The sequence below is a fragment of the Canis lupus genome, chromosome 26 (assembly GCF_011100685.1).
Source record: "Canis lupus familiaris isolate Mischka breed German Shepherd chromosome 26, alternate assembly UU_Cfam_GSD_1.0, whole genome shotgun sequence".
Taxonomy (NCBI): Eukaryota; Metazoa; Chordata; class Mammalia; order Carnivora; family Canidae; genus Canis; species Canis lupus.
In genome coordinates, this window is record NC_049247.1 from 7,721,954 (window position 1) to 7,746,542 (window position 24,589).

Genomic DNA, 24,589 nt, shown 5'->3' on the forward strand with positions numbered 1-24,589 from the left:
GGGGGGGGGGGGGGAGCCCTCACCTGTCATCAATGGGTGACACTCAACTATGAACACCACCCAGAGAGCATGTAGAACACCCGTCACAGGCATGACTGCTCTCATGCCTCGAGTCACCATGAACTCCTAGGGCTTGACAACACTTAAAGAAAGCGGACATGCCAGGCACTGATTTTTAATCATATATTTAATTTGCACAGAATTTTGCAGTTTTTTAAGGATTATTTATTCATGAGAGACAGAGAGAGAGAGAGGCAGAGACACAGGCAGAGGGAGAAGCTCCCTCTGCAGGGAGCCTGATGTGGGACTCGATCCCGGGACTCCAGGATCACGCCCTGGGCCAAAGGCAGACACTTAACCACTGAGCCACCTGGGCATCCCAGAATTTTGCATTTTATAATGGACTTTTGCATGTATCACTTCAACTGCATCTTGACAAAGTAGGGCCTACTCTGCAGAGTAATTCAGTTGAAATGACCATCTCAAAAGATGACAGAATTTTATTAGTTTCCTGTGAAAGTTGAGACAAGAGCTCTCTAAGCTCTTTTGACTGGGGACTTGATCCATGAGTTAAAAAAAAGTTAAGCACACAGGTGCCTGGGTAGCTCAGTCAGTTAAGCATCTGACTCTTGATTTTTTTTTTTTTTTTTTGACTCTTGATTTCAGCTCAAGTCATGACCTCAGGGTCTTGAGATCGAGCCCTGTGTGAGGCTCTGAGCTGGGCGTGCAGTCTGCTTAAGATTTTCTCTCTCCCTCTGCCCCTCCCCACTACATTCTCTCGCTCTCTCTCTCAAAAAAAAAAAAAAAAAAATATATATATAATAGTCTAGTACACATTCCCGATGTATATATGTGTATGTGTCTATACATATTTATATGTAGCCATATTATTATTACTCCTCTTAAGTAGGCTCAGCATAGAGCCCAACTCAAGGCTTTAACTCATGACACTGAGATGAAGACCTGAGCTGAGATCAAGAGTCAGATGCTTAACAGATTGAGCCACCCAGGCGTCCCTATATGTAGGCATATTATACATGCACAACAACACTATGCTTATATAATTATGTATATTACAAAACACAGGCAAAAAAATAGACATTTAAAAAGAATAAGACAGGGGATCCCTGAGTGGCTCAGTGGTTTAGCGCCTGCCTTCAGCCCAGGGTGTGATCCTGGAGACCCAGGATTGAGTCCCACATCACGCTCCCTGCATGGAGCCTGCTTCTCCCTCTGCCTGTGTCTCTGCCTGCCTCTCTCTCTCTCTCTCTCTCTCTCTCTCTCTGTGTTTCTCATGAATAAATAAATAAATTTTTAAAAAATAAGAGTAAGACAGAAGCTAGCATCAAGGCCTGGCACACAGCTGGCCTCAGGCTTGTTGGCTGGAACAGAATCCATCATGAATTATGAAAAGCAACTTAAGTAGAGGCTGGCAGCCCTGGCTTTGTGGGTGGTAGGTCTTGTTACCTTCTTACTGGCTCGTGCTCCCAGTGTTGGGAGTTAGTGGTGAGGTCTGAGGGAGCAGGGAGGGACCAGCACTTGTCCCCCACCCCCCCACCCCTCCCCAGGCTGGGCTACTCACCCACGGTGAGGTCCAGGTGATTCCTCTCCCCCAGGGCGCGCAGCCTGTAGAGGCAGCCCCTCTGGTAATAATATTGCAGGAACTGGACACAGCCTGCAGGGGGAGCACAGCGCCCAGCTCAGGGTCTGGAGGACTGGGTGCCTCCGTGCAGACTCAGGGGTCTTCCATGCCCAGAGGGTGCAACCCTCTCAGCCCGAGAGAGACACACACACACACACACACACACACACACACACTTCAGCCTGAACCTACTTTATCCCTTATCCAGAATACAATGGGAGCCGGTTATCTGAAGACCCAACTAAGCACCAATGAGGTTAGAAACTTCTAGAACAGATGCTCGCTGGAATGGTGGCACCATGCTGGGAGCTGTGTGTAATGCCAAGACAGCAAGAGACATTTTCATAAAATGGGATACTTAGTAGTTACTAAAAATGAGGAGACAGAATGCCATGTATTGACACAGAAAAAAAAAACCATCATTATTGTTAAAAGAAAATAACAGGTTATACGCAAAGCTATATGTATAGAGATCCCAGATTTATAAACTACAAAATGCAGTATATACGTATATATGAATAAATGAAAGGACTTAAATCTATTAACAGTGATCACTTCTAAGGGTGAGATTATATATAATTTTCATTCTCGGCTTTGTTAGAGTTTTCCTTAAAAATTAAATTGTGGGGGACACCTGGGTGGCTCAGTGGTTAAGTGTCTGCCTTCGAATCAGGGTATGATCCCGGGATCCGGGATCAAGTCCCGCATGGGGCTCCCTGCATGGAGCCTGCTTCTCTGTGTCTCTGCCTCTCTCTCTCCGTGTCTCTCATGAATAAATAAATAAACCTTTAAAAACAATTAAATTGTATTTTTGTATCAGTTATATGCACACAATAAAATTCAAAGGGAACAACTAGGTATTTGGTAAAAAACAAAACTCTGTCCCTATCTCCAACTATCCAAACTCCTCTCAGAGGGGACCCCTAGGACCAATTCACTCATATAAATCCAGAGCTGTTTTTTTTTTTTTTTTTTTTTTTTTTTTAAGATTTTACCTTTAAGCAATCTCTATACCCAATGTGGGGCTTGAACTCACACCCCCAAGATCAAGAATCACTCACCCTACCGACTGAGCCAGCCAGAAGCCCCAAGCCAGAGCTGTTCTTAAATGAAAAAAAGAACATATACTCTATTTCCATTTTGAGGTAGTGCCCCCAATACCACTCAGTTCCCAAACATCACCATGGGCCCAGTTGTGACACAGGGAAGAAAAGGCAGTGATGGGGGCTCCTAGGGGTGAGGGTGGTCAGGCCACCCCTCCCCCAGGAATCGGTGGTGATCTGGGGGCAGACGTCTCTTTGCTGGATTTCTGGGACCCTCCCCTGCCCCAAGCTTCCTTCCATAGACACACCCCTTACAAGGGAGGAGGGATGACAGGGGTCTCCAAGGCAAAAGCCCCAGGAAACTGTGTTCCCTTCCCCAAACCTAGATAAGAGGCACTCACTCTGAAAAATGGAAAACGCTAAAAACTGATTACGAAACTTCTGATAAATCAGTCCGTTAGGCCTGCAAAGAAGTGGGGAAAGCAAAGGTGAGGTATGCTGTGAAATCAGACATTCATCCCTGCCCCTCTCTATTCCAGCTAAGAGAAGTAAAGCTTTTAATTAAAAAAAAAAAAAAAAAAAAAGTATTTGGGCAGTCCAGGTGGCTCAGCGGTTTAGTGCCGCCTTCAGCCCAGGGCATGATCCTGGAGTCCCGGGATCAAGTCCCATGTCAGGCTCCCTGCATGGAGCCTGCTTCTCCCTCTGCCTGTGTCTCTGCCTCTCTCTCTCTCTCTCTCTCTGTGTCTCTCATGAATGAATAAATAAGTAAGTAAATAAATAAATAAATCCTTTAAAAAATAATTAAATTTTACAAAACGTATTTAAGTAATCTCTACACCCAACATGAGGCTTGAACTCGTGACCCCGAGATCAAGAGTCAGATGCTCCAACTGGGCCTGCCAGGCACCTCAAGAAGAAAAGCTTTTAAAATTAAATGGAAAAAATAAAATAAAAAATAAAAAATAAATAAAATTAAATGGAGGTCCTGATTTCTGCACCAGTGTCCCTGGGGCTGGGCCAGGTTACTTTTGTCATTGTTCTTTAAGCCCATTCTAGAAGCAGGGGGCCTGGATCATCATTCTGAAGCCTAAATTCTTGCTGATCCCCACTCCCTCTGTCTGTCTCCTTTGGAGCCTCATCTGTGTCCTCTTTCTGTCACTGCTCCCTGCCAGCTGTGTCCCCACTAGCAGGCCAACGGAACACCCCCAGAAACCTCCCAGCTGGCCTAGGGGATCCCTGCCTCCCGGCTGGCTGTAAGCTCACACTTTCCTCCTTGGCCCAGAAGTCAGCCCAGGCCAGGAGCCTCGAAGGTGCCCTCTCGTCCACTGCCAGCTCCCTATTCACGGGCCCCCATGAGACACTCACCAGGTCAGCATCACTCCAGAGAGGAATGTGGACACGTAGTGATGAGACACCCACCAGCCTTTAATTCTTGGAGAAGAAAAGGAGAGGGAGTTCAGGTGTGGAGGGAAACACAGGTGGCTCATTCCCAGTCTATGAGCCCATGCATGTGTGCATGGGCTACTCTGCAGCCATGAAATAGATCCATGCCATGATTTCAGCCTTTCCTCTGTCCCCCAGAGCTACACAATCACACACAAACCACTCGCAGATTAGCCAGGAGACCCACAGAAGCACTCGGGCCTCCAATGGCTTCCCGTGGCCCTAAGCACGTCCCTCACCACACCCCAACTTCAAGCCCCATCTCCCTGTCCTCTCCTTGAACCTGCCAAGCCCACTGCTACCTCAGGGCCTATTATGGACTGAATTATGTGTCCCTCCACCCCCGCCCAGGTTTCTATGTTGTAGCCCTAACTCCCTTAGGGCTAGCTAGTACCTTAGAATGTAACTGTATTCAAAGACAGGAACTTTAAAGAGATAATTAAGGTTATATGACATCCTGAGGGTGTGCCGTCATCCAACAGGGTGGGGTCCATGTAAGGGGAAGAGACACCAGGGGTGGGTATGCTCCAGAGAAGAGGCCACATGAAGACAAGGTGGGTTCTGCAAGCCAAGGAGAGGCCTCAGGAGAAACCAATGGAGTTGGCACCTTGATTTTGGACTTCTAGCCTCCAGAACTGTGAGAAAATAGATTTCTGTTGTTTCAGCTCCCCCGGCCTGTGGTATTTTGTCACGGCAGCCCAAGCAGACCAACAGGGACTTTGTACTAGCTATTCTCTCTGCTCTGAGAACTTGGCCTGCCTGGCTCCTGGTCCAAATTCAAGTTTTGGACCAACTGTCAACTCCTCCAAAAGGCCTTCTCTGACTACCTTATCTAAAACAGCCAGGCAGCCCCACTCTGGATCACATTACCCTGTTTTATTTTGTTTGTGGTGCTTACCACTGTCTGAAATTATTCATTTCTTCCCTTCATGTGTACTCTGAACCCTTTTCCCCCTTAAATGTAAACATCAGAAGAGCAGGGATCTTGTCTGTGTTCTTCATTGATGTATCTGTGACACCTGGCTCAGAGCAGGTGTTCAGTAAGTGTGTTGAATAAACAGCCCACACACCCACACTCGCACAGAGCTGTAGCTACCTCTGTTATCCTGCAGACACAGAGAAAGAACACACACACTGACCTCGCAGCATCTCATCATCCCAGATGCACTTTCTCCCTGGGAGCCCACGACCCGGGCTCATCTGCTCCTCTACCTACAGCAGGCCCTGGCCCAACCCTGGCCCTTGTGTGTCCAGTGTAGAAGCTGTGGGAACCGTTTTCAGAACCCAGTACCCCCTTAAGGGCTCTCACTTCACAGCAGGGGAGGGAGCCTCATTGGCACCCCCTCCTCAGTGTTAAGGTTCCAGCCTAGGATGAAAGTTGGACCCTCAAACCTTTACCTCTCCTGGCCTGTCCAGCCCCTGTCTCAGAACTCTGTGGCAGAGAACACAATGTGGCAGCAATCTGCTTTGCCAAATGCAGCCTGGGAGCAGCAGGACTCCTTCCTCCCAAGGACTAAGCAGTAGAAACTGGGTTCCCCAAACCCTCACTAATGCTAGATTCCAAGTTTTAAATTTTCTGCCAATCTTATTAGTGAAAATTAGTGTGTTGTTGAGGTTTTAATTTGGATTGTCCTAATAAGCAGGTTTGAGTGGCCTTAAAACCTTCCAACCAAAATGCAGATCCCATGAGCAGAGACTGGATCTTACTCATCTCTCCTCTTTGCAGTCCCACAATAGATCTGGACATAAATCAGGGGTGCAGGCATGGCCTGCAGAGGCCTCAAGCATTATGGTTAGAAACAAGGTTTCACATGGCTCTTTATTCCCAGCATTAACAGCACCCAGCAAACAGTACACACGCAATAAATGTTGAAATGATGTCCAGGAGGTGTGGCTGATGAAGCAGCAGCTGGTCTGATGCCACCAGCATGGAGGAACACGGTAGGACATCCACCCACTTCTTTGATTCCGGTTCCTCCCATCCCACCATGTCTCTGGGTTGCCTGTCAATGTCTACAAGGACCCCTGGCTCTCATTCTCTGACAGAAAGAGGCAGATAACCCCAGCCTCAGACTTTCAGCCTGAAGAGTACCCAAGAAGCCTCTCTGAAACCACTTCCCCCTAAGTTCTCGCAGAGCCACACACAAGCCCTGGAAGCTTGGCCAATCCTGTGCTCCTTTGTCCTATTCCCCAAAGCCCCCCTGAAAGATGCCCCCTCCCCGTGTGGGAGCGGCCAGAGCCAGACGCAGTCTCTGTGCTGCAAGCCTGGCAGAGCAGCAGCTTTTCATTGCACAGCCACAGCAGCCAGAGCCCAGCTCTGACAGATGCCCCCGGTAAGCAGGGCTCAGCGGTACTAGGAAAGGCTAGAAATTGCTTCTTCCCTGGCACGGTGTTCTCGAGTTCCCTCATCCATCTGCACACGCCAGAGTGCTGGGCTGCTTTTGTGCACATGTGTGTTTATGCAACTGTTCTGCTATAACTTAATTCAAATATCGTACAATTCACCCATTTAAAATATACAAGTCAGTGGTAGTATATTCAGAGTTGTACAACCATGACTACATCAGTTTTAGGACATTTTTATCACCCTCAAAGAAACTTAGACCCATTAGTGGTCACTCTAATGGGTGACCAAAGAAATAAAGTTTGCAGGGGCTTATGGGCGATTTAATGAGCAGATGGTAGATACCCAATGAAGAGCGGTACACACCCAGGCACCGTGTAGGAATAGCATGGCTTAGCATCTGGGAATTGTGTCCGAGGATACCACGCCTCCTTTCAGGACACCCTAGCCATGTTTGCACGTGTGCACGACTTGCAGGCACCAGCAACTATTCATCCGCAGACTATTTCTGGCTTTGAGCTCCAGGTCACGTGGGTGGGTGGGGGACCGGCTTCCACACTGTGGATCCCTCCATCCTGGCCACCCCTGCACGGCTTTATCCTAGGAAAGGCCCCTATAACTGCCAGTTGGCACCAGGCACCCATGGGCTGGCTGTCCAGAGAAGCTAACACGATCCCTGATTCATTATTTATTCTGGGTGTAGAGGACATCTGCTGTCTTGCCTCTCTGTCAATCACCCCACCTCCACCCCATCCCCACATTCTGGTATCACGCCAGGCTTCTCCTTGGGTGAACCACCTCATCCCCACACCGAGTCTGGGTGGCTGAGGGCGAGATGACGGGACATACGGGCACGTGACTCAGAGGCAGCCAATCAGGACTCTGCATCCCTCCGGCCGCACCGATTAGCTCAGGGATGAGCAGGTGATCTCGGCAGCCGAGCCAATCAGAACGCTGCCTCGAATTACACCTGGATCTGCGGAGGAAAGAGCCCCTTTCCTAGGAGATTGCTGAGCTGGTGCGATGCTGGCCTGGGATGCTGGAAGCCAGCGCTTCCAAGGAGCAAGACTTCAGGGAGGAGGACTGTTAACATTGTTGGCGCCCTTTTCACCTCCTTGAACCATTAATATAAGGCATACTTAAAAGGTTTTGTGGGTTCACTTTCAGGGCGCTGCAATAAAGCAAGTCAAATGAACTTCTGGTTTTCTATAACTTTCCTATCAAAGTTATGTTTACACTATACTGTAGTCTAGTAAGTCTGCGATAGCATGTCTAGAAAACCAATGCACAGACCTTAATATAAAAATATAGGGATCCCTGGGTGGCGCAGCGGTTTGGCGCCTGCCTTTGGCCCAGGGCGCGATCCTGGAGACCCTGGATCGAGTCCCATGTCGGGCTCCCAGTGCATGGAGCCTGCTTCTCCCTCTGCCTGTGTCTCTGCCTCTCTCTCTCTCACTGGGTGCCTATCATAAATAAATAAAAATTAAAAAAATAAAAAAATTTAAAAAAAATAAAAATATATTGCTGAAAAATGCTAACCATCATCTGAGCTTTCAGTGAACTGTAATCACTGGTCACATATCACTAATAACCATACAATAATAATGAAAAGGTTTGAAATACTACAAGAATTACCAAAACATGAGACACAAAATGAGCAAATACTGTTAGAAAAATGGTGCTGATAGACCTGCTCGACACAAAGTTGTCACAAACCTTCAATTTGTAAAAACACACATTATCTGCACAGTACAGTTAGACAAGGTATGCCTATATATGCCTCTCCCCCATCCCCGTCATGTGTACTCCTATCAGGTAGTTTCCCTCATTTGCAGGGTTTGCAAGGGAACTTGATTTGATTATTGTGCTGAGCTAATGAGCCACAGCTCTTGTAGTCATTCCAGAAGATAAAGCACCAAGCCTACCCTACCCATTCCAGATCCCAGATGCCACCACATCCAAATCCTTGCCCCAAGTGAGACCAGAGAGATAGGTCCACAGGAACAGTGCCATTAAGACTTGAGATACTTGCTGAAGTGTTAGGCAAATGAGGCCCGGCTTTGGAACCCCACTTCTGTCCCCCAGTGTCCCCCTCCCCATTTTCCTGGTGTGCCCCACACTTGCAGGGACCTCCACTCAGGCTTGTTCCTTTCCTCCTGGTAACCACACACACCCCCTCCCACTACAGCTTGTACACTAAAGAGCTGACCAGAGTAACTCTTACTAATGTGTTAGTTACAGTTAGAGTTGTAGCATGCCTCTGAAGACTCTTAATATGAGTCCAGCAGAAGGATAAAACTTAAGACTGACAGTAACCCCATGGGGACAGGAAGAGAATTCATGACAAGGAGGCCTTGCCACTTGCCTTGGCCCTCTTCCCCCACTATCTACCATCCTGGCTCCCCTCCGACAACACCCAAAAGCAGAAAGATACTATTCACTAAAATTAAGGAAGACTATAAATGTTATTTATTTGGTAAGATGTTCTACTTCAGTGTTTCCCAAAGCATGGGGTATGTACCACCAAGTTTTAGATGACACTCCAACGTAACACTAGCTGATACTGAACCACATGGTGAGAGGTCATCTTTTCAGTTCTTTGTTCTCCTGATTCAGTCAAGGAGAGAGTCTCTTCAATAATGCCTCTCAAGGGACACCTGGGTGGCTCAGCAGTTTGGTATCTGCCTTTGGCCCAGGGCCTGATCCTGGAGTCCCAGGATCCAGTCCCACGTCAGGGTCCCTGCATGGGGCCTGCTTCTCCCTTTGCTTGTGTGTGTGTGTCTCTCTCTGTGTCTCTCATGAATAAATAAAATCTTTTTAAAAAAATGTCTCTCAAGATCCACTAATCTTCCCTTTTTACATACATGTGCACGCACAGAGAGATAGCAGGCCTCAGGCTCAGAGCCTTCCGGAAGCAAGAATAATTGACTCCAATAAGTTATATGAAGAAAACAAAAGGATATTTTTACACTACTTCCTCTTTCCTGCAACTAATGCTGGTTTTCCATGTATGGTGATGAAATAAAATTTCCTTTTAAAATAAACTAGTACTTAAGTTAGAAAAAAAAAAGGGGGGGGAGAGGTTGCTTTAAAATGTGAAAATTATCATCCAGATGGTACATGGAAAAGGTAAAAATGACAAGGATGGGTCAAGAATGCATGCTGTTTGAGAAACACTGATCTCTTCTAACAGGCTACAGGCTATAGGGCTGTATAACTAAAAATCACTGGGCCCCTGGTCCTTACCTCTAGGCTCTACCTTCAGGCTAAGGCCCAGCAGAGCAGGGATCTGCCATAAGAGAACACTGGGCAGAAAAGTGAAAAGGTGGCAAATTATTTAGGGGTTTGCAGTATGCCCCCAGTCCTAAATGCATAGTTCATAACAATTCCTTACTAGTGTCCAGGAGGAAGGAAGCAAGAAGGGGCTGGGAGATTGTTACTTTCCATTTCAGGGAAAAACACGGAACAAGCATGGCACACACAGATGAAACAGCTACCCCAAAAAGGAATCAGACCTATGGAGAATGGGTCCTGTAGGTGCCAAGTCTAAGGTATTAACTGGGCCCCCAGACTCTCCACTCAGAGATAGGAGAGGTAGAAAGGAGAATAACAAAATAGAGAGGCTCCTTGTATTTGCAGGCCTTCAGAGGTGGGGACCCTTGGTTGTGTGATTCACTCAGCACCGTGGAGGCACACTCCCCCCAGAGGGCTGTGAAATAGCCCAGAGAGGGGACATCAGTTGTCCAGGGCTGCAGAGCTGCTTGGGAACAGCAGTGGGATTAGAACTGAGGAAGCTTCACCCCCAGTCTGGCCGTCTTCCTTCTCAGCACCACCTGGGTAACAGGGCAGATTTGAACCAAGCCCCTCACCACGTGTCCTCCATCCTCCCCAACTCCCTATGGGGGACTATCCACTCTTGTCACCAGGGGCAGACGTGAGGCTCAAGCTCGAACAATCACAGCCGTGCATTCTCCAGCCACAGTGATTGGTTCAGAGACAGGCATCAGTTCTGCAAGTGCCCATGTGACCCAGGGAGACCCTTGGAAGACAGCAATGTGCCCTATTTCGCTGGGAATGCTAGAAATAAAGATGTGGGCCTGGAGCTCCAGGGTGCCTCTGCATGGAGCCTGAGAATGAAGACAGCGCAGTAGACAGCAGAGGTGAGGGGTGGAGAGAAAGTGGGTCCTGATGCCACTGTATGAGCACCTAGACTAAGCTTGATCTGAAGTCAGTCCCAACGGACCTGTTCCTTGATATGAGAAAACAAATTTCCTGTTGTGTTAAACCCATCTGAGTTAGAGTTTTTTGTAAGCAGGAGATGGACCACAGGAGGGGACACTGCAGCAGCTGACACAGTTTTCCTCCTCCATGGCTCTGAAGTCACGGACACCTCTCCCCTCCATGGAGGAAGGGAACACAGGCTGAGGTCAACAGCCCTCACCTGCATCCCTTCCATGACAGATCTCCCTTTGGCCCCTCTATGCCCCCCCCTCAAAGCCGGGCCCCCAATTACCTTGAGCCATTGCTGATGAGAATACTCTCCCGAATTGTCAGGGTACAGTAATACCACACCAGCAGAAAGTTAAAAACTTCGTCCGTCACCCTGGTGGAGAGAAACAGCCCCGGGAAGGGGAGCAGGCATGAGAATCAGGGATGGCTCTCTCACCTGCACTGCAACAGAACAGCAAACCATGATGAGGGCCGCTCACCCAGGCCACCTCTGGAAACACCCACCAATCTGGGGAAGACAGAGGAAGCCAGGCCACCACCTCGCATGCCTGTGCCCCTCCTCACCTTTCCACCAGAATCCTACTTGCCTTTAAGGCTCAAGCTGAGGTTTCATCTCCTCCCCTGAGCGCACAGCCTAGGATACCCTGTCTCCCTTCTAAATTCTTATTGTCTGATGGCAACAGGAGAACTTTAAGTAGAAAGCTTCATACTTTATTTTAAACTGTCTAAATGTAAATTCCTTCTGTCCCCTTAAAACATCTATAAACTTTCTTGCACTTACAAAAAAATTCTTATGGCCTGAATTGTCTGTAAGATGAATTAAGAACTCCCTGCCTCTTCTACGGTACCCATAGCCCAGAGCCTGGCAGAGAAGGCCCTTAGAGGCCAACAGAACAGAGCGGCTGGAGCTGTTGCTGTGCCCTGATCAGAGGGGAGAACTGGCAGAAACGCGGCTTGTGACCTCGTCAGAGGGCTCCCTGGCCTCAGCTTTGCTGTCTATAAAATTCGAAGGTTCGCCCCCTACCCGAATATTCCGGGGTGAAGGATCCTGGCACGGAGCCAATGACAGAAAGCCCCCCAGAAGGCTCCCCTGCCACTGGCTCTAAAGAAGGCTATATCTTCCACCCCAAATGGAAGCGCCTCTGTACCTCCTAGTGCCATACACATCCACTCAGTGTGGAAACAGAGATGACCGTATGGGGTGCTAGGTGTCTGCACAGGGGAGGGAGAACACTCCCAATCTCCTCCATTTCTACCTCTGAACTACGACAACTATGATAACCCTCAGACGGAAATGGAAGGGGGTGACTCGAATACTAAGTGCAGAAGTTGGAAGGTGTTTTTTGAGCTACGTGACCCTGTTTTGTGACCACAGATGACACACTTTCAACCCCAAGCCCTCCTGAACCATCGCCTGCAGAGGCAGTCTTGGGAGGGTCAGGAATAGACTCTGGAAACACAGGGCCTGAGTTCAAATCCCTGTTCTGCCTCTTCCCTGCTGTGGGAGCACGGGCAAGTTGGTGATTCTCCTGTGACATCACTTCCTCTACTGAAGTGGGGAGAATGATAGCAGGTCCCGTGCAGGCTGCTTGTGAGCATCAGCTGAGTTTAATATATGAAGCGCGTAGAATGGGGCCTAGCACACAGGGAGGGCTACATACATTCCGTGTTATAATTTTGGGAAATATCACAAAGTACCCAAAGTTTGAGAAGTGAGTCCCAGACCCTTAACTCTGAGGAAGTCAAAGGCTTGACTTGTTTGTTTTTGTTTTTTGTTTTTTGTTTTTTAAGATTTTACTTATTTACTCATGAGAGACACAGAGAGAGAGGCAGAGACAGAAGCAGGCTCCATGCAGGGAGCCCAATGCCGGACTCGATCCCGGGTCTCCAGGATCACGCCCTGGGCTGAAGGCAAGCGCCAAACTGCTGAGCCACCCGGGCTGCCCCAGAGGCTTGACTTGAATGGGGTGCTGGGGTGGGGACAGCCTCCCCAGGGCAGAGGGTCACTTACACATTGACTTCTGAGCTCACTTCCAGACAGGAGGCAGGCCCAGGCTGAGTCGTGTTTACCAGCATGTTTTTCACTAGTCCTTTCCTATATCTTATCAGTGAAGAGGGGGAATAAAAATAAAGCTGTATGGCCGCAGCACTGCAGGGACATGCTTGAGCACCGGCCTCAGCCTGCTTGGCCTGAGTGTCTGAGCTCCCTGTTGCTACTGTAAAAAAATACCACAAATTTAGTGACTGGAAGCAACACACATTTATTCTCTTACAGCTCTGGAGGTCAGAAGTCTGAAATGGGTCAGCAGGGCTGGCTTCCTTCCAGAGACTCTAGGGAAGAATCCATTTGCTTACCTTTTCCAGCATCTAGAGGTGCCTGCATTCCTGTTTCGTGGCATGGCATCACCATGACTTCCACTTCTATCATCATGTTTCCTTCTCTGACTCTGACCCTCCTACTTCCCTCTTATAAGGACCCATGTACTTCCATTGAGCCCACTGAATAATTCAGGATAATCTCTTCTCAAGACCCTTAATTTAATCTATCTGCGGAGATGTTCTGCCTTGTAACATATTTGCAGGTTCTGAGGATTAGAACAAGCACATCTTTGGGGACCATGACTCAGGTGGCCACACCAGGCCAGCTCTAATTACTGGGAACTTGCGATGCGGCAGGCGTTTTACACGGACAATCTCTCTGGATCCTCAAACAACCCCACAGGACTGCTTCTTGTGGCAGATCCACTTGCCACGTCTATGCCCGTCTATCTAACTCCCAGCAGCTGGAATCTGGAATTCCTGGCATGTCTGGGGGCTTTCTCAGGCCCTCAGAGCTCATTCTGCTGGTGAAGAGAAGCAGATCAGGAGGGACAGGGAATCAACACCTTCTGGCAGCAGTCCTCAACTCCCCTGAACAACAGCAGCTGGAAGATAAATATTCTTGCTCAGCCGCCCCTCAAGTGGGATAACTGAGGCATGTCCCATGCCTTCCCTCAGTTCTCCAGCAGCACTGGGCTCCAGGTGCCTACAGGATAGCCCCTCCTGTCTCACTCTCCATTCCCTTACCAATGTTTCCTGGGATTGCCTCTGAAATAAACTACTGGCACTCAAATGCTCACCCTGGGGGTTGCTTCTGGGGGAAACACAAACCAACACAGTACAACTTCCCATTTTACAGATGAGGATACTGAGGCTCAGAGAGAGAAAATGAGCTGGCCAGGAGTGAGATCCAAACCCAAACCCAACTAACCTGAGCTTAATTCCAACCAGTTTTCCTGAAGCTTCAAAACCCAATCCTGATAGAGGACAGTCCTAACTAGACACAGCCTCTTGGCCTGAGGCAGAAGAAAGAAGCATCACACTCTCCAGCAGGCTCACCAAAGCCTCCCAAGGACCAGACAACATGGGCAGATGTCTTCTGGCCATAGGAAAGATGAGTAGAAAGGGCTCTACTCAAAGTCACACAGTCTGGGAGAGGCAGAGCTGGACCTAGAACCCACAGTTCTGAAGGACGTTGGCTATGCCCAGCCCAGCTCCAGACCTAGAGGCACCATAGAAGGGCCTTTCGGTGGGGCACCCAGCAAGGAAGCCATCCCAAGGGGGCAAAGAAAGGAAAGAGACTCCTCCTCCTTGGATGCACTGGATATTAAGCTGCAATCTCTTCCAGCCCACCCAGCCTTAGCACAAAATGATGGCAGCAATCACAATTGCTCACACTTTGATGGCACTTATGTGCCAGGCACTAGTCTAAATACTGCAAATAGAACCTATCCAGTCCTCTCGGCCATCCTACCAGGTAGCTCCCATTACCCTCATTTCATATGGGAAGGATCCGAGGTGGGGAGAGGTTAGGTCAGTTGCCCAAGGTTAAGCAGCAGGACAAACTTCCCTGAAGGCAGAACGGAGATGAGCTGTCCATCCAGCCCCCTTCCCCTGTCCTATTTTTAACCCACAGAACATACACTAGGTGTTCCCTCAAAATTCACATCCGCCCAGGCCCGCAGAATATGACCTTATCTGGAAATAGGGTCTTTGCAAATTTAATTAGTTAGGATAAGGTCATATCAGATTAGGGTGGACCCTGAGTTCAAAGACTGGTGTCCTCATAAGAAGGCCATGAGAGAAACACAGGGACATGCAGGGGAGAAGGCTGTGTGATGAGACCGAAGTACATGAAGCTCAGACTGGAGGGAGACAGCTTTTAGCCAAGGAAGCTGGCACCGCCAGGAGCTAGAAGAGGCAAGGCGGGATCCTCCCCTAGAGCCTTCAGAGCAAGTGTGGTCCCATCAGCACCTTCATTTCAGACTCCTAGACTCCAGAACTGTGACAGAACAGATTTCTGTTGTTCTAAGCCATCCAGCTCTTGGTGCTGTGTTCCAACAGCCCCAGGAAATGAACACAGAAAGGGGTGGGGAGAAACTGAAATACCCAGGCCCTCACTGAACTTTAAAACTTGACAACACACCATATGTTTGTCCTTTGAGGGCCCCAGATGTCCCGGTGCAAGGGAATCTGGTTGCACATCAAGAACTTCTATTCCTTCCGGAGGGGCATGTGAGCAGACAGTACTGGTGTGTGCAGCCTCTACCCTCTGGGGAAACAGGCCAGGCCCGAGGCAGCAAGCAGGCATGGGCCCAGGACCTAAAAGGGCCTTTGTCTGGACATTCAAGTGGCCAGATCAGAAACTGGACTCCCAGCCAAGAGCCTGCCAGGAAATAACCCCCTGACACATGGGCCAAACACCCAAGCTGTACTTGGTTGCCTCCCTTTAGAGCAGAAAACCCATGGCCAGGGGGAGAAATAAAACCCCCTGAGGCAGGGCAGCTTGAACCCACTGGACTCAGCCTCTCAGAGCAGTGTGGCCCCATTCTGCTCCCAAAGCAGTAGCCGAGCTCTCACTTGCACCACTGGTGCCAGGTGCTGGGCAGAGCTCTCCATGCGCAGCATTACCAAAGCCTGGTGTCACCCTCATTTCACAGATGGGGAGACTGAGGCTCTCAGAGGGAACCTGCTCATGGTAACCATCAGTTAGTCCCAAAGCCAGGATTCAAACCCAGGCAGTCTATGATCTATCTTTTTTTCTTCCTTCTTTCTTTCCTTTTTCTCTTTCTCTTTCCCTTTTTTATAATTGATACATAATTCATATACCCTACAATTCATCCTTTCAAAGTATATAATCAGGGCAGCCCAGGCGGCTCAGCGGTTTAGCGCCGCCTTCAGCCCAGAGTGTGATCCTGGAGTCCCAGGATGGAGTCCTACGTCAGGCTCCCTGCATGGAGCCTGCTTCTCTCTCTGCCTGTGTCTGTTCCTCTCTCTCTCTCTCTCTCTCTCTCTCTCTCTCAATCTCTCTCTCTCTCTCTCTGTGTGTCTCTCATGAATAAATAAAATCTTTTTTAAAAAGTATATAATCATTACTTTTTATAGATTCAGAGCTGTACATTCATCATCTCTATCTAATTCTGGAACATTCTCCTCACTCCAACAGAAATCCCATGCCTGGGACACCTGGGTGGCTCAGTGGTTGAGTATCTGCCGTCAGCTCAGGGTGTGACTCCGGTCCAGGGATCGAGTCCTGCATTGAACTCCCTGTGAGGGGCCTGCTTCTCCTTCTGCCTGTGTCTCTGCCTCTCTCTTTGTGTCTCTCATGAATAAATCAATAAAATCTTATTTATTTATTTATTTATTTATTTATTTATTTATTTATTTATTTATTTTTGATAGTCACAGAGAGAGAGAGAGAGAGAGGCAGAGACACAGGCAGAGGGAGAAGCAGGCTCCATGCACCGGGAGCCTGATGTGGGATTCGATCCCGGGTCTCCAGGATCGCGCCCTGGGCCAAAGGCAGGCGCCAAACCGCTGCGCCACCCAGGGATCCCAAAATCTTGAAAGAAAGAAAAAGAAAAAGAAAAAGAAAAAGAAAAAGAGAAAGAGAAAGAAAAGAAAAGAAAAGAAAAGAAAAGAAAAGAAAAGAAAAGAAAAGAAAAGAAAAGAAAGAAAGAAAGAAAGAAAGAAAGAAAGAAAGAAAGAAAGAGAAGGAAGGAAGGAAGGAAGGAAGGAAGGAAGGAAGGAAGGAAGGAAGGAAGGAAGGAAATAAATCCCATGTCCATCAACAGTACCCACTCCCACTTCCCTTCCACCCAGCTCCTGACCACTAATCTGCCTTCTATCTCTATAGATCTGCCTGTTCTGGATACTTTATATAAATGGAATCATACAATATGTATGTATGTGACTAACTTCTCTCACTGAACATAATGTTTTCAAGGTTCATCCATGTTGTAGCACGTATCAATACTTTACTTCGATTTATTACTAGAATAATATTCCATTACATGAGTATGCCATTGGGCTCTTTCCCAAGTTACAAGGTCTCTCCAATAGGGGTTCAGTAGATATTTGTTAGACAGATATAGAGTGGACAGGACTGCTATTTCTCATGAGAAAAGGCTTTTCTCTACCTACAACCTACCAAACACTGCAGATACAAGAGACCCCCCCCCACCTCCCATGTCTACACACACCAATACACTTCCTGTTACCTGTAGTGGAGGACAAATCGACACGCCACAGCACCCAAGAGCAGGATGATGGTCAGGTAGAGCTTGAACTTCTCATACTCATCCTTGTAAGCAAATCTGCAGTGAGCAACACCCCCAGGAAAGGTCATATAACTATTAACTATAGTTACAGTAATATAACCATATTTCATCTTGAGGCAGAATCCTCAGCCCCATTAGATCCTCCACCTACCACCACCCACTGCCCACAAGAACCTTCTGATCCCAAAGGAAAGCTCTGGTCTTGAATTAATGGTGATGATCGATTAGAGAAAGAGGACCCATATGTAAAGCTTCCCGTGTCCCTGGACTCCTGGGGTAGATCTCCGGGCCGATGATGGGGATGCTACAGCAACAAAAACACCAGAGCTCTCCTACCCCCAGAACTGACCACTTTCAGATGGACAGTACTGCCTGCTGCCCAGGAGAACTAGGTGTTATAAGGAGTGGAATGGAGCAGGGCCCATTTCTCATGGGAAAGTAGCAGTTCTGTTTACCCAATGTATCAACTGCATGAAGAGAAGGAAGTAATGGTCTGAGGATGGTCTCCCCACAGAAAAGAGAGTGTCAGAAAAACTAAGAGCCAGAGCCCAACTCTTAATGTTTTCTATTTACGCAAAAATTCTAGCTTGGTTCATTTCTTCTGAGTTGAAAGAGCAAAATGCCTGGATTCCCTAAAGCCAGGTGGGAGTCTGAGATACTTACTTGGCCTGGTTGCTGAGAAGGGTCACATTCACATTGCCAAGGACCAGATTTAAGTAGAGCCTGGAAGGAAAGTACTTGTGAGTGCCGACTTGTTCCTTACCAGCCCTGGGAGTGGGCCCCAACCAAAAACATTCAAACTTAGTAAGCATGCATTAAGCACCTATGTTAGAAAATAGAGTGCTAAACTTAGCGGTAAAATTCTCACATGGAGTGAGAATGACTAGAGTATGTTACAACTGTGACACACAACAGTCATGACCAAGCCATTTCCCCCCATTTTAGCTGGCCTAGGGACCATATTTCCCAGGCTCTCTTGTAGCTAATGTGAGCATGTGACTAAATTCCAACCAGTGAGGTGAACACGTGTACAATCTCTAGGTCAATTTGAAGGTTCTCTAGCACACCTGGGTAGCTCAGTGGCTCAGCAGTTAAGCATTTGCCTTTGGCTCAGGTCATGATCCCAAGGTCTTGGGATGAAGGCCTGCATCAGGCTACCTTGCAGGGAGCCTGCTTCTCCCTGTGCCTGTGTCTCTGCCTCTCTGTGTATCTCTTATGAATAAATAAATAACATCTTTTTTTTTTTAAGGGTTATTTTTATTTTTTTATTTTTATTTTTTTTAAAAAGGGTTATTTTTAAAACTGAAGTATAACCTTCAGTATATTTATAGGTATACCTACAGTATATTTTATGCCTAGCTCCTTTCCCTCAATATTATGTTGGTGAGATTCATCCATGTTGTCTGTGTATAGTATTCCACTCAATGGAGATACCACAACTTACTTACTCATTCTACTACTGATGAACACTTAAGATGTTTTCAGTTTTTGGCTAATAGAAATACAGCTGCTGTGAACACTTTTTTTTTTAATCAAGATGTAATTTTTTTTAAAAGATTTTATTTATTTATTCCATGATAGTCACACAGAGAGAGAGAGAGGCAGAGACACAGGCAGAGGGAGAAGCAGGCTCCATGCACCGGGAGCCCGACGTGGGATTCGATCCCGGGTCTCCAGGATCGCGCCCTGGGCCAAAGGCAGGCGCCAAACCACTGCGCCACCCAGGGATCCCTCAAGATGTAATTCATATGAAATAACATCACCCATTTTTTAAAGTTTTATTTTTTTAAAGATTATTTATTTATTTATTCAGAGAGAGAGAGAGAGGCAGAGACACAGGCAGAGGGAGAAGCAGGGTCCATGCAGGAAGCCCGACGCAGGACTCGATCCCAGGTCTGCAGGACCACACCCCCGGCTGCAGGTGGCACTAAACTGCTGCGCCACCGGGCTGCCCAGTTTTATTTCTTTAAATGATCTCTACACCCCACGTGGGGCTTGAACTCATGGCCCTGAGATCAAAAGTCACATGCTCTTCTGAGTGAGCCAGCCAGGCACCCCTATGACCTCACCCTTTTCAAGTATACAACTTCATGGTTTCTAGTATATTCAAAATATTATATAACTGTCACCATTACCTAATTCTAGAATATTTTCATCATCCCAAAGAAAGCCCATACCTATCAGCAGTCACTTCCTTTCCTCCTTTCTCCCAGCACCTGGCAACCACTAATCTACTGTCCATCTATGGATTTGCCTATTCTGGACATTTCATACAAAAAAAAATTAATGCAACATGTGATGTATCCTTTTTGTGTCTGGATTCTTTTTTTTTATTTTTATTTTTTTTATTTTTTTATGACAGTCACACAGAGAAAGAGAGAGAGAGAGGCAGAGACACAGGCAGAGGGAGAAGCAGGCTCCATGCACCGGGAGCCCGACGTGGTTTTCAATCCCAGTTCTCCAGGATTGCGCCCTGGGCCAAAGGCAGGCGCCAAACCGCCAAACAGGGATCCCTTGTGTCTGGATTCTTTGCTGTTGACATTCATATACATGTCTATTGGAGGGCAGAAGCACTCATTTCCACTGGCTATAGAGATAGGAGTGGAATTTCTAGATTATAGAATTTGTGTGTTTTTGGCTTTGCTGGGGAATGGCAAACTTTTTTTTTTTTTTATTTTTTTTATTTTTGTAAAAAGGATCTGCTTGCCCTCCACTTCCTGAGGATGTGATGGTGTAAGCCAGCTTTGGCCATGCACATGAACACAACTCCCTGAAGAGTGGAGAGGCAGGGAGCTGGACTGGAAGGATCCTGAGTCCTCACAGGACCCCATGAGCCCATCACTCTTGGTCCTCTGACCTCTAGACTGCTGTGTGAGAAGAGAAACCGCCAACTTGCTGGAGGCCCTGCATCATCAGGCTTTTGTTACAATAGCCTGTACCCCAATGGCACTAATAAAGTACAAATAAATGGTTATGAAATTTTGGGAGAGGAAGGGTTAATTCCACAGAGGGAGAGGGGTTTTGGAAAGGCTTCATCTAATTGACAATATTTGAATGAGACTTTGAAGGATGAGTAGAAGGTCCAGAGGAGAAAAGCAAACAGAAGAGTCTTCTTTCTAGCTCTGAGTAAAGTCTAGGGGCATTTCCAGTATGGTGTAACTGGAGCAGAGGTGTAAAAAGAACATCTTTCTTTTTTTGCCTAGTGATACAGTATACTTCCTGAAAAAGCAGTGCCATTTCCCTTCAGAGATTCATCATCCCCCCACCAACACCAACACCCCCCCAAGTTCCTAGGGTAAGGCAGTGAGCTGCACTTAGCCCATCAAACCAGTGCATCCTCCTGATTGGGTTAAGGATGGTCACGTGACACATTGGTCACAAGCCAATGAGACTCAGTCCTGGGATTTTTTTCCCCCCAGAACTACTAAGAAACAAAGAGGCTTTCTCTACTGGAACTGGTAAGCTGGCAGAATGCAAACCCAGAGCTACTGGGGCCAGTTTGCAGAGAAAGTCTCCCTAAGAACAAAACCCACATAGTAAAGAGAGTAAAAGGAAAGCTCCCTAAGAGACAGAGCCTAACAATATTCTAACAATATTACTTGAGCAGCAAGATCCAGCCAGACCCACAGCAAAATCTGCACCTTTCTATTATACAAGCCAATAAATTCCCTATTTTTTTGTAAGCACTTTGAGTTGGGTTTTCCATCACATGAAGCCAAAGATTGCCAGACAACGTAAAATGTATGGAGGACTAAGGTGACTAGAGCTGGGAAAGTGTATCTGAGTCACACTGTAAAGATGGGTCATGCTGGGGCGCCCAGGTGACTCAGTGGGTTAAGCGTCTGTCTTCAGCTCAGGTCATGTTCTCAAGGTCCTGGAATCGAGCCTCACATCGGGCTTCCAGCACTCAGTGGGGAGCTTACTTTTCCCTCTGCCTTTCCCCTTGCTCCTGCTCTGTGTCTCTATCTCTTAAATAACTAAATAAAATATTTTTTAAAAAATTTAGGGACCCCTAGGTGGCTCAGTGGTTGAGCATCTGCCTTAAGCTTAGGTTGTGATCCTGAGATCCTGGGATTTAGTTTTGCATCAGGCTCACTGTGGGAACCCTGCTTCTCCCTCTGCCTGTGTCTCTGCCTCTCTCTGGGTCTCTCATGGATAAATAAATAATATTTTTATGTATTTTTTTAATTTTAAAAAGGATCATGCAGTTTTATTCTATGGAAAATTATCACTACCCAACTCAAAGAGTTTTTCATCAAATATGGCAAAAAGAGAAGCCAAGAGGAATGGCTTTAAATGTCAAAGGGATAGTAAGCCTCCTGATAGGGCCTCTGGCTACTGGTAGGCCAAACCAGGAGAAAGGGCCAGAGGTAACTGATGCGAGCACACTTAGCAGTCTGCACCAGGTTTTGATACAACACTGTCTGATCTTGCTCTGGAACAGGTGGCAGTGATGTCACCTGAGGGAGGAAATGGGACTTCTCCAAAGGAGGAAGACAGAAAGAACAAAAGCTCTGGAGTCAGAGTGTTTACATCCAAACATGGGCTGAGCCACCTGAGCAGAACACCCCCAATTGTCTTTGAATCTTTTAGAATTTGGATACCTGGGTCTGATTCACCAAGCTGTAGACAATTCAAAAGCCCCCAGCACAATGCTAGGCATACAACAGGCACTCAATAAATGTTTGTTCTCAAAGGAAAAGAGAGAGAGAAAGAGAGAGAGGGAGAGAGAGAGAAAAGAAACAATCTTAACTACAGAGATCAAACTGATGGTCATCAGAGGAGAGGGGCTGGGGGTAGGGGGAACAAGTGATGGGGATGAAGCAGTGAACTCGTGCTGATGAGCATCGGCTGATGAACACCCGATACTAATACAGTACTGTCAACTATACCAGAATTTAAAATAAAAATAAAATAAACAAATGTTTGTTCTTTAGGAAAGAACATCTCTTCTCTTGACCTTGGGTGGCACCACGCATGTGGCAGGTGCTGGAAACCAAATCTTACAAAAGCCCTCCCAGGAAGGTCACTCTGAGACCCCATCCTGTTCTGTGGAGAAACATCTGAGGAAGCTGCCTTCTGTCTCCTCTTGCTTCCCTCCTTTCCCTCAACCTCAAGCCCCAGCAGGCAGCTGGGAATCACACAGACCAGTACTCTAGGCCTGGGTGTCTGCCCACTGCAGGGGTGGGGTAAGTTCCCAGCTCCTACCCATTCTTCTTGGGCAGGTAGGCCTCCATGTCGAAGAAGATGTTCTGACGATCCTTGATGTTGGCGCTCATCTGCTGAATGAGCTCTGCCTCCTCCCGACTGGCATGGCTCTTGTACCTGTTTGGTCAGATGTGTGGGCATAGGATAAGCGGGGTGTTACTCAAATTAGAGAAAGAATCCGGGGGCTCTGGGCACTGCCCTCCTGTCTTTATATCTCAATGCCTCTGGCAACCTCAATTCTCCCTCTGTACCCTGTGGGTTTGACACTGGGTCACTGCTAGCTTGTGACCTTGGAAAAGCCCTTTAACCTCTCCATCTTATTTTCCATACCCGAAAAAGAGGGGTAACATCAGCCCTACCTCATGGACAGTACTGGTGTGAGGAGTAAGTGAGTACGCTAAATGTAACACATTTAGAATGACCCTTCATACAAGGTATGAGGACCTCAATGGACCTCTAGAGGCAATACCTTGCTTCTTACTCTTCTAAAAGAAGAGCCTGAAGATTACTAGGAGTGCAGACAGGAAAGTGCTTTAAAACTATTAGCAGTTAACTGATCACTGTCTGGGGTTTTTTTGGTGATATTTAACTCTCAAGACTAGAAAAACAAGACAGTGGACACCCTCTCAGTGTATTAAGTGTGTCCTCATGGGTCAACCTTCTAACCCAATGGTTCTCAACTGGGGACAATTGTCAATGTCTAGGAACATTTTGTTTGTCAAACAGGAATGGGGGATTCTATTCGCATATAGTGGGTAGTGTCCAGAGATGCTGCCAAACATCCTAGAATACATAGCATAGACCTTGCAGCAGAATTATCAACAGTGCCATGGATGAAAAATCCTAGACTGATAAAGACTATTGAGTCTTACCGTAAGTAAGGTGTGTTTTTCTGAGTGGCAATGTCATTACATGGAACCATTCACACTCTTACTCCATGACTAATGGGCCCCCATTTCCAAAATGGTCAGCCAAGGTTAGGGATATAATTAGTAACGTTTGCAAAAATTGCCCACAAGGGGAGGGAAGAATTGACCAAGAGTTAATACACTATAGTATGGAGACCCAGCTAAGTCAACTGGATAAGCCACTCAGAGCCTCAGTCTCCTTGCCTGTCTAATCACTCTCTAGACCCCTTTACCTATGGGGGATGAGAGCTCTTTCCACACCATGAAGACATGAGGATTGGCAAGTGAACATATGATCCTGACCTCAAGAACTGAACTAAGTCATGAGCTTAAAAACTTCCCTACCCCAGGGATGCCAGACTTCCTACCGCCTACACCAGAGACCTATAATAACTTTCCTCTGGGAAACTACCTCTCCTCCTCTTTCCCACTCCATATAGTCAAGTAAGACTGTCCCATCCCCCAGGTCCATAAACTAAGCATATGACCTACTTTTGCCTAACCAGAGTCTCAGTGATTGGTTAAAATATGAGCATGTGACCAATTCCAGCAATGAGAATCACATCCAGAACTTTCACTGAAAAACAAGTGATTGTGCTGTGGTAAAAAAAAATAATAATAATAACAATAACACCACCACCAACAACAAAAACAATAGGAAGTAAGGATGGGGGAGGTAAGTCTGGAAGCTATAAGTCTGGCACTGCTGATGGCCATCTCAGTGACCATAAGGGGACAGTCAGCCAATTGAGAGTGAAGCCAATCTAGAGGACGGCAGAATTTAGAGGGGGGGAAAAAAACAGATTCCTAAAAACATCTTTTGACCCCTGGATCCAGTGATGTCTGAAACTACTCCTGGTTTTTTTCCATTAAAATTTCCATTCTCTGCTCAAGCCAGCTTTGAGCTGGGCAAGTCCCTTAAAACCAGAAGAGCTGCAGCCTTGCCTACCTCTGGAGTGTGTGCTTCAAGTCCTTCAGTCGCGTCTTCTGCTTGTTGATGGAGCCGCTACACAAAGTCTGGAGTGAGGTCAGCTCCTCCAGCTTCTGCCTGTAGATCCTGTGGGTTTCCTGAGAGATAGAGGCGCCCAAGTAGGGTGTAGGGGAGAATGTGAATGGGTGGTTTTTCATATTTTGCTTGTGTCATGAAATATGGCTGTGGAAGTCAGTTTGAC

At 47.2% G+C, this 24,589-nt stretch overlaps 1 protein-coding gene across 4 annotated transcripts in view; it reads right to left on the bottom strand.

Annotated features, from left to right (window-relative positions):
- Positions 1–24,589, bottom strand: part of TMEM120B (transmembrane protein 120B) — a 47,974-nt gene that overhangs the window by 4,725 nt on the left and 18,660 nt on the right. Inside the window, exons 2-9 of one of the 4 annotated variants that reach the window (XM_038574968.1) lie at positions 24,367–24,485; positions 22,510–22,626; positions 17,965–18,024; positions 17,242–17,337; positions 10,986–11,075; positions 4,051–4,116; positions 3,087–3,148; positions 1,583–1,675 (exon numbers count right to left, since the gene is read on the bottom strand). In XM_038574968.1, coding sequence (XP_038430896.1) covers positions 1,583–1,675; positions 3,087–3,148; positions 4,051–4,116; positions 10,986–11,075; positions 17,242–17,337; positions 17,965–18,024; positions 22,510–22,626; positions 24,367–24,485 — 703 coding nt within the window. The remainder of the gene's footprint in view (positions 1–1,582; positions 1,676–3,086; positions 3,149–4,050; positions 4,117–10,985; positions 11,076–17,241; positions 17,338–17,964; positions 18,025–22,509; positions 22,627–24,366; positions 24,486–24,589) is intronic. The other 3 variants (XM_038574970.1, XM_038574967.1, XM_038574969.1) reach the window with 3 other exon arrangements.